General features: G+C 40.7%; 1 protein-coding gene across 1 annotated transcript; it reads left to right on the top strand.

Annotated features, from left to right (window-relative positions):
• The first annotated feature begins 3218 nt into the window (after window positions 1–3218).
• grpel1 (GrpE-like 1, mitochondrial) lies at window positions 3219–7547 on the top strand. Its single transcript, XM_020594892.1, has 4 exons — window positions 3219–3484; window positions 4963–5131; window positions 5845–5926; window positions 6358–7547. Exons 1-4 carry the CDS (start codon window positions 3417–3419, stop codon window positions 6702–6704), a joined length of 666 nt encoding a protein of 221 aa, XP_020450548.1. The 5' UTR covers window positions 3219–3416; the 3' UTR covers window positions 6705–7547.
• The last annotated feature ends 2615 nt before the right edge of the window (window positions 7548–10162 follow it).

The following is a 10162-nucleotide window of genomic DNA, read 5'->3' as shown; positions in this document are numbered from 1 at the left end:
TTATCGCCCCCCTGTCCTTATGAATCAGAACGGCTACACTCCTGTCCACATTGCGGCCAAGAAGAACCAAATGGAAATAGCCACAGTCCTGCTGCAGCATGGGGCTGAGACCAACATCTTGACCAAGCAGGGTGTCACTCCACTCCATCTGGCCTCCCAAGAGGGCCACGCTGCCATGGCTGCCCTGCTCATAAGCAAAGGAGCTCAGGTCAACGTCCCCACTAAGGTAGAGTAGAAGACTGGGTTGGTTTTGAGTAATACATCGGTAAATAATGCACATGGAATTACCAGATCAAGCAAGCGGTTTTGGGGAAGTATAGAATTTTGACACCTTGTATTAATTATACCACTTGACAGGAAAGAATGGACAGAGAAGTTTCTGCTGTTTATTTCCAGAGTGAACAGGTCCTGGTGGTGGCTGCAAGGGAGGAGGTGCATACAGAGGCAGAGGTAGAGGCAAAGGAACGGGACAACGGAGCTGACCTGACAACCAGCCGTGTTACATGTGCAGTAAGCTGGTCAGTGGGCACATGGGAGTAGGCACAACAGGGAGGAAATGATGGAAAACAGGACTGGACTGATCAGGAGCAGACAGGTCAGAGGACCACAAACATATACAGTACATACTCAACAGGAGCTGCGTGAGTAAAATGATATACTAAACTTACAAGGTGTTATAACGCTATGTTTTGTATGTTATGTTTTAATTTATTTCTTTTTTTTTTTACACAACCTCGTCTAAAAATAAATGGGGAAGACATTGAATTCTTATGTAACTGTACTTTAGACATTCCCCAAGGCCAAACCCTTGTTATGGGAAACTGCACTGAGAGCTGCCTACAGCTGACAAACTTGGCATCTTTCATGCACACTCTTATTACAACCTCTCACAGGAGGGAAAGCATCTAGATGAAGCCAGAAAAACTGCTATCTTACAAGCACCCAAACCCAAATGATTTCATTTTTAGGTATGATCAATTTTTGCAGGAGCTGGATTTCCAACTATGCAGCTGTCACAGCTCCTTTAATGGCACTGATCTATGACGTTCCGCTAGCAGCAGCAGATCAAATCACTTGGACAGAGGAAGCAGAAAAAGCTTTCACAAAGGTTAAACAGATGCTAGTGAATTCTGCTATGTCACCTTTTTTATATTAACAAAGAATGAGCTTTGCTGAGTCAGGGAGTTTCCAAAGTTTTGCAGCTAAACTTCATGATTGGCACATTAGTGGAATAAGAAGAGAGAATCATGGAGAAACATGGCATGCCACCACACATGGTAATGGAATATCAGAATTATGTGATGGTTTGCAGCAGGTACCAAATACTAGCATCTTTTAAGACATATAATTCTCCAGTCACATCACATTGCAACCCATTTGAAATGTTACACAAATATCAACCAGTTAAAACACACACAGAGTCTGTCTGCTACTTAGTTTGAGACCTGCTAATACATTAGCAAAGTACTGTATGTTACCTTCCCTGTGCTGCTCACCTGGGTCCTCTTCTGCAGGCAAAAGAATCTGCTTCTTTTTCTTCTTCTTTTATTTGGACATCATCATTCCAGCCAGCTGATATTTGTTGGCACAATCCAGTGGCACAAAAGAAATCCATCAGTTTCTTTGATTTCTTATCATCCTCCAAGTTCAGTAAAGTCATTAGAGTGAGAACACTTTCCCCAAGTTCTGTTAATCCTTTATATAATTAATTCCTTAGCCATACATAATTAGTAGCACACTGAAGTAAAGCATGCTTTACAGTCTTTAACTGTCCACACTCACGTTTACCATCAGGCCTATACAATTTATTGCTCTTATTTTTCTGTTATTTAATGGTGGTTGACAAACAACTAATATAGAATTTGTTGTGGAATCCAGAGCCATTTATACTTCCTGTTTGTGCCATGTCTGAGAAGAAAAGAGGGGTGGGGTCTGATTGTGTATATTTTCTGTAATGCGTATTTCTGGAAGCTGCATATTTTACAGATAAGTAAATAATATTATAATTGTTTATTGATGTATAAATTTAATTGCATTGTATGTAATTAGGAATGTGGCTAAATAGTTTATGTGTGTGTATGTAAAAAGTGAACTCACCCATTGATGGTTTAGTCCATCTAAATCAATCAGTGGGATGGTATTTAAGGAGGAGATGGGTTGAGTGTTGAGCTTTCGCCATTAAAAAACAGCTGAAGAAGAAGAAGAAGAGTTGGGCTTCTCTTTGTTCTTGTCACTTAACTGTATGTGGTGCCTTAATAAATACATTCTAAATTATAGGTTCTTCTAAGAGCCCTGATAGACTACACCCCCAAACCCCACCCACCCATCCACCCTGGAACCCTATTCAGGAATAAGTGGTATAGACGATGGATTGATGGATGGTTTTTCTAAGGTCTGATGGGATTAAAGTTTCAGGGAAAATGTAGCTCTGTGACTCCTATCTAGTGATAATACAGAGGAAGGGCAATCTATGGGTCAACCCAATTTTACGGCTCTGCTGTGCTTTGCCCCTTTAGTCTTTTGGCCCTTTTGCTGATTGTTTTTGTTTGACAGCCCTGTTTCCAGCTACAGCACAGGGCTTTTTCCTGTGAAAATGTTCTGACAAGGTTAGCAACTAGCTGGTTAAAATGCAGTAGTAGTAATAACAACAACAACAACAATAATGATGATATGCTTGGGAGCTTTTTTCTAACCATTTGCATTGTCAGTCATAAAATCTTAATGCAGCAGCTCTGTAACCAAGGCATCTGCAGCAATAGCAGCCTATTTGAGACAGACGTTATTCTCCCTTTTACATTAACCATCAAAAAAATGCTAAAGCACTTAACTGTGAAACTATTTTAGTTGAATGACCAGGCGCTCAGTGACCATCTGCTTGATAAGGCTTTTTAACCCTGTAAAGCCTGACACATAAAAAAAAATACCCAGAACATTCAAATTTTTTGGAACTGAGATGTTTATTAAATCTTTTAACAAAATCCAAAAGAAAATTCAAGATTCGGGATTTTTATTTGCCATTTATGCATAGACAAATAGTCCAAGCATATAGGAATAAATGTGCCATATTATTTAGATTATTATTATATTTTTCGTGTATTACATTTGATATATGGAGCATTTGTGGTGATTTTTTTTTTTTGCTCACAAACTCGCGTAGCAAATATGATACAAATGGTTTTATAGGGTTAAAAATCGTCCTGGGTCACATGGGTAGCCTTCACCTTTAACTTCCTCTCAACCAAGCTACAAATCGTCGTCACACTTCCTTCTAAATTTGATTGGTCGAGTGAGAACAGTGTCGTCGTTATCGGTTATTCCTGGCTCTCGATTGGCTCAAACCGCACGCTGCTACTATCAGGGTTGTGCGCCCCATCAGCGTGTGTTACAAGGAGGTTTTACCTGCAGTTACTTGTAAAATGGCGAGCTGGTGTGTACGAGCGGTGAGACAGAGCTACTCACTTGTAGCCTCGTCTGCACTGTTAAGGTAAATAGTATCTATGATTAATTTTGTCGCCTGAATCGTGCCTTCACAGAAATGCTGGGCCTGTTTTGACCGAGCTAGCAACGTAAAGTTTCGTAACCGAACATATTCATCGGTGTTGACCTTTTATGTGATAAATACATACATAGAGTGACCGTGGAGACGTGTGTTGGAGATGGCCGTGCTCGGATTTAGGTGTAACCAGCGTAGTAGTCTGCAATTGTTAGCATGTGGTTGTTAGCAACAGAGGAGGAGGAGGATGACACAAGGTGACACATTCTGAGGACGAGAGGGATGTAGGAAGTTGATGATATACTAATATTCCTATTGTTAGCCAGTGTGTACGCTTTTTTTAATTGTAAGTTTCAAGTAATATTAAATGAACAATCTGAGTGGAGTTTGGTTTCATGTCTCCACACTAGTCTATTGGCTGGACAGAGGTGATGACATGTGGTGAAATAGGCTACTGTACTACTCACAATGATTCTAACTACCGCTTGTTATTAAACTATACTATATATAAGTGGACGTTTATCATTAAATCACATAGAGAGTAGTTGCATAACATTCTTATCACGTACTACTGGCAGTTTTACATTTGGCAGTGCTGTTTGATAACATCAGTTGGCAGGTCTGGAAAAATAAAACTTCCCTGACTTCTGGAGAAGTAAAATGATATATGTACAGTACTTACAGATGGTTTCAGATCTCCCTCCAAAATCTCCCATCGGTGTTCAGCTGGGCTGAGAAGATGTGACTGACTGCCATAGCAGCACAAGACTGACAAGTGTCAAACCTTTCACTGAACCCATGTGCATGGAAACAGGTGGAGTTCTGTATCCCTCTCGTTTAATCGTGTTTTTCACCAGTCTGTAAAAAGTAAAACCTAGTGATTCACAATGAGGATACTGTTATTTTTCTTTATTATACTGTATCGCGTGTCCCATGGCTTTGGCCATGTCCATTAGTTGTTACCCGCTCTGAAAGGATGATTATTGCTGTGTTTAATGCCAGTACAGTTAACAGTTGATTTAAGTACTGCAGGCTGGAGGTGATGTATTATTAGGGCTGCAACTAAATTATTTTCACATAAAAGTGGCTAAACAAGGCCATGGTGATCATCATTGTCACTCAGTTGACTAATTGTTTCAGCTCTAGGGTGTCTGCAGTTAGTTTGGCTACATCTATTTGTTGGAAAATGACAAGTCAAGGATAAACAATAGACAACGTGCACTTTTTTTGTTTGTTTTTCTTGTCGGACTGACAGATAATGTGAAGGTAAACTGTCTGTGAGGAGAAAGAAACAAAGTCAGCCAGCTGAGATAGTCAACACACTGGACACTTTAATATGAGCACGTGTGAGGCTGGCTAATGAGCACCTATACTAGAGGCTCAAGTTGGAACATAATTAAAACAGGCAAGTGAGCAGGCAGCCACTGGTACACCACAAATGACCTGTTGTATGTTTAATTTCCACCCAGAGCATCTCCACGGTTGTTGTGCACAGCCACCCAGCAGAAGAATGGCCACAGGACAGAGGAGGAGGCTGAGAAGCCGGAGCACGAAGCTGAGAAGCCGGAGCAGGGCGCAGCAGAGAAATCCCAGATGGAGGAGAAGACCCAGCTGGAGGAGCAGCTCAAAGACATGACAGTAAGTGAGATTTGGTTGCAGCTCAGCCTGCTCCCCTGGCTCGAGCTAAACTGACTGGTGTTAATCTCTTTGTCTGAGATGGTCTGCTTTGATTGCAGTATTGTGATAGTAACCTTATGACAGTATTTTGAAGAATGCGCCATATATAAGTATTTTTCTTATAATCTCATGTAACAAATATATCAACTTTCATTAACTTTTCGAGAAGGCAGCCTAACAAGCCAAACTTCGGCAGCGTTCAATTACTTCTCAATTATTTGCTCAGCCCTAGTGGTGCTGCACTGGTTAGTCAATGGATAAAAATTGTGACGTGACTTTATTAAGTAAAATTCCCAACACACTGATTGTGGCCTCTCAGATGTTACGGCTTGCTGCTTTTCTTTGTTTCATGCTAAATTAACGTCTGGGCTGTTGGTAAATCATTGACAGATTAACCAAAAATACTTGTCGCAACCTTTGTTTAAGTCAGAATGATTTCACTGGTTAAAAAAAAAGGTGTAATGAGATTTCATTGTGATTTAGTAAGTTTATTAAAGAATATCTTTATAGTTTGGCTGCATATGCATTTTTGTGAATAAACAATTACAATTGTTTTCAATTTGATCTGTACTACTTTTACAAGTTTTTAACAGACATAGTATCTGCTTATGGTTTTTTAGCCCTGAGCTGCATTAGATAATGTTGGTAACAGTGTGTTTTTGTGTCTGCCACAGGATAAGTACAAGCGGGCCCTAGCAGACACGGAGAACCTCAGGACGCGGAGCCTGAAAATGATGGAAGATGCTAAATTATACGGTAAACCCGCTTTGCATTTTAGCTTTCAACACTTCTGCAGGTTGCACCACCTAAGAAAACATTGCAAAAATGGATCCTAATGTTCTCCATGAACTAACCTGCTGCTGCATATTCTGACCACTAGATGTCATGCAAGGACAACTTCAGCCTTTTTACTAAGTCGAGCATTTATGAAATGGTTATACTGTTGGGTTAGTTTATTTTCAACTTGCATTTGCACTGTTTATCCATCCATCCATTATCCTGAAAGGGGGGGGGCTGGAGCCAATCCCAGCTGACACTGGGCTAGAGGCAGGGTACACCCTGGACAGGTCGCTAGTCACAGGGCTGAGATGTAGACAAACAGCCTGAAGTTCTACCATGTAGAAACTTGGCTTATGATTCACAGTTAGAGATTTATAGCTTGCTGAATAATGTTCTTCCACCACCAGGGATCCAGAGCTTCTGTAAGGACCTGTTAGAGGTGGCAGACATCTTGGAGAAGGCCACAGAGAGCGTGCCTAAGGAGGAGGTGACCAGTGAAAACCCTCACCTGAAGAACCTGTATGATGGCCTGGTGATGACCGAGGTCCAGATCCAGAAGGTGTTCACCAAGCATGGCCTGATCAGGCTCAACCCCGATGGCCAGAAGTTTGACCCCTACGAGCACGAGGCCCTATTCCACGCCCCCGTGGAGGGCAAGGAGCCTGGTACCGTTGCTATAGTAACCAAAGTGGGCTACAAGCTTCATGGCCGAACTCTCAGGCCGGCATTGGTGGGTGTGGCCAAAGCCCCCTAAAAGAGATGATGCAACTGTGACGAAGTGGCATTTGTTTTGTTGTCTGGGTGATAGATGAGCTCAAGTACAGGAGACTGGTCAGGGCACACTGCCACCCTTTTTCCAACAAGCCTGTCTGAACACCCCCCACCACCATCATATTGTCTCAAAGAGAGGAATCCAGCTAAACTGAACTTTGTGTCCAGCTGTGTTTAGCAGATGCATAACTATCTGGACTAGCAGGACAGTCTTTTCGGTCAAATTTCAGTTTGTCATTGGCCACATCAGTCATTTCTTGTCTTAGATTGATTTAAAATAAATAAATAAAAATAAATCTGATGAATCACAGGGTGAGGCTTTCACATGTGTAGAGCCATACATCTTAACTAGAAGTGACTTAAAAATGTTATACCCCCTAATTTTAACACTTTTTTGGATGAGACGTGTTATAAACTCCATCCACAAAGTCCACAGTGCTGGTTCAGTGCTGCTGGTATCATTCCAGACCTTGGTTTACAGCCCTAATAATTGTGAACTGGACTCCTCGCTTCTTTTCTAGTTAGTGTTAAAATCACTGTGTGAATAAAGCAAAGAACAGTACATGAGGACCTGAGGAAAGGTTGAGATGTTGTTTTGTACTTAGGAGGTCTTTCCAACGCCACCTCTTGCCCTGGTTCATCTGAATGAGATCAGGCTGCAGTAAGCCAGCCTCAGTCACAGTAGTGTCCCTATGCCACAGCTTGGTTCAGTCGTGCTGGACAGTGATGTGACAGCTTTATCTGTAAACCATTAGAATGATTGTATGTGTGGACCTTGGCCCAAACTTTCACAGCCTCAGAATAAACTGATTGACTTTGAAAGATGTGTTTGGAGTTTGAGTTGTACGTATTACCCACTCTTCCTAGTGCAGAGTTAATTCAGCATAGACTTCATGTTAATATAGGCCAAAAAAAAAAAAAAAATCCAGGCTGAAGCTGAAAGCTACAGCATAACTCACCGGCTCTGTGGTTACAGCCTTAAGGGTTCTCTACTTCCAAGATTAAGAGCATGATTATCCCCCAGTTGGCACTGCAGTTAGCTATACAGTGGAATTGTTGCACTCAGTTTAAAGAATCAAACTGGCTATATTCTGTATTTTTCTTAATTCCACTTAAAAAGATCCAATCCAACAATAAATTGATCCTAATAACTAGTATTACCTATGTATCTTAACTCACACTGACCAAATGTAAGATTTACATTTTCATTAGGAACCAGCAGCCTAAAAAATGTCAGGACATATCAAGCAAGGCAGTAACACCTTTTTGGTTTTGGTCTTTTCGTGGGACTTGATAATCAAATACTAATCAAGCTATATCCTTTAAAATGCATGTTATTAAACTGTTTTGGATTTTTCCCGACTCCAACAACTACAGTAAGACTTTTCTTGTTCTTCAGATTTTTTGTTAATTTAGGTTTTCAAATTATGTTTCGTGGGGTTTTTGTTAATTTACAATATAATGTGGTGGAACACAGGAATTTCCCCATTGTGGAATCAATAAAGTCCTACCTATCTAATGGTAAATGCCAAACATTAAATGGTGTAAGCTCAAACATGCTGCTCCTGTGTAAACCTTCAGACTTGGTCTACGACTGCTCTTTAGTTTATTCTTTAAGGTTAACAATTACTGCATATTATTGAGAAGGAAACAGGACTGATTGAATATTATAAAGTATTTGCACTTTTAATACATCTCCATACATACCCCGTCATGTGCAACAACAAAGTAACGGGACAGCAAAACAGACAGTTCAACAGTATCAGACCAGTAACGAGATGAACGACAGCTCAGCAGCAGGCCACACCTTTACCCAAGCTTCAGAAAATCCAAAATCTGCTCTTTTTTTTTTTTAATTACAAAAGCTATAAAAAAAAAAACCATGACAAAATACTGTACATTTCACAGGTCAGTAATTATACTTTTTTCCCAATTTATCTTACATAATTATTTACATCTGGTAAAATAAGGTAAACAAAATTCCCCCTTACAAAAACTATCCCAACATACCATTCTGAAACAGCGTGGGACATTTGGTTGCACATGCAGAACACCTCTACTGTCCAAATCTGAAAGCTGACATTCAGACAAAGATCCGTCACATAGCTTCAGTGGACAGTTGTCTCTCATCCCCGTTTGACTGGAAATTAGCACCACGTTTTGGAAACGCCCTGATGTTTGGCCCTCTGAGCTAACCTCTGACCTGAAAAATACTTATCTCAATTTCATAACATACATACTTCCCTCTTAAGACCACTACACCTGACAAACTCCACTTATCTCCCATCCCAATGTTAGCAATGGGTTAAGGACCGTATTTCATTAAATCATGTACCACTAAGTCCCAGAGTCTGCAAACAAAACTAACACTCTACTACAAATTAAAATATATTTCTCTTACGGTCAACAGATCTCATGTAAAGAAAAAGTTAGTTTATCACATAATATTTTGTGACGTCCATACCCTACAGCCAAAGGCCTACTGGTTCCTATGGAAGAACGTAAATCTAAAAGATCGGGTCATGAATATAGCTTTCTTTCTAAAGGCTCCTTAATTTCCTATGTGTAGTATTTAACAAAAGTTATTCAAACAAGTGGAAATAGTGCATTTGGTGTGAACTATTTTCAGTATGAACAGAAGAATGAGGCTTTGAATACACACACACACACACACACACACACACACACACACACACACGCTGGTAGCATGGGTCTTTTCATGGATCTGTTGACAATAAGAAACACTGATTTACCCTATAAAAGCTGTAGTTTTTGGCTGGTGGTTTCACCACACTGGTGAAGTAGGACTTAAACAGAAACCTGACCCCCTCCGCAGTTGATCCACAACCTCAAGTTCTCAGGTGCTACAGTGAAGAGGAAGCCACGCCCCTTCCATGATGACAAAAAAAACTAAATAAAGTTAAAAAAAAGGCAAAGCAACACTCTTAAGGTAATGCCTACCTCTACAGAACTAATGCCACTCTTGACCCGATTTTCTCCAAAAAAATGGAAAGAGTTAAAGAATATCAGTCTGTCACATCTGCTCTGCACCCACACATTCACACTCCTTCCCCCTCTTTCTTTGCTTTTGCTCCTGCTATGAAATGACAGATTCAATAACTTCATTTACATCTAAATGGCACAACAGCCAGCGCTCAGCCCAGCTTGCAAAATAAAAAAAAAGCGTACAAAAGCAGAAAAATGAGAACGAGTCAGCGGTGCTGCTGTTACGGTCCTGCCTTCACAACAAAGTGAAGTTTAGTTTGAAAAGCTAATATCTGGTTTGACAGGCCATCTGGGAAGCTGTGTGCTTGTGAGGTGGTCAACCATAAGGCCAGACGAGTTTGCTGTTAAGACACTGGAAATGCACACAGTGAGGAGGAACACTGCTGTAAAGTGTACAGCACAGAGAATATTAGCCCCCCCCCCCACACACACCCA

The sequence above is a fragment of the Monopterus albus genome, unplaced genomic scaffold, assembly GCF_001952655.1.
Source record: "Monopterus albus unplaced genomic scaffold, M_albus_1.0 scaffold25.1, whole genome shotgun sequence".
Classification (NCBI taxonomy): Eukaryota; Metazoa; Chordata; class Actinopteri; order Synbranchiformes; family Synbranchidae; genus Monopterus; species Monopterus albus.
Note: the sequence above shows the minus strand (reverse complement) of the source record. Positions and strands in the feature narration are given on the sequence as shown.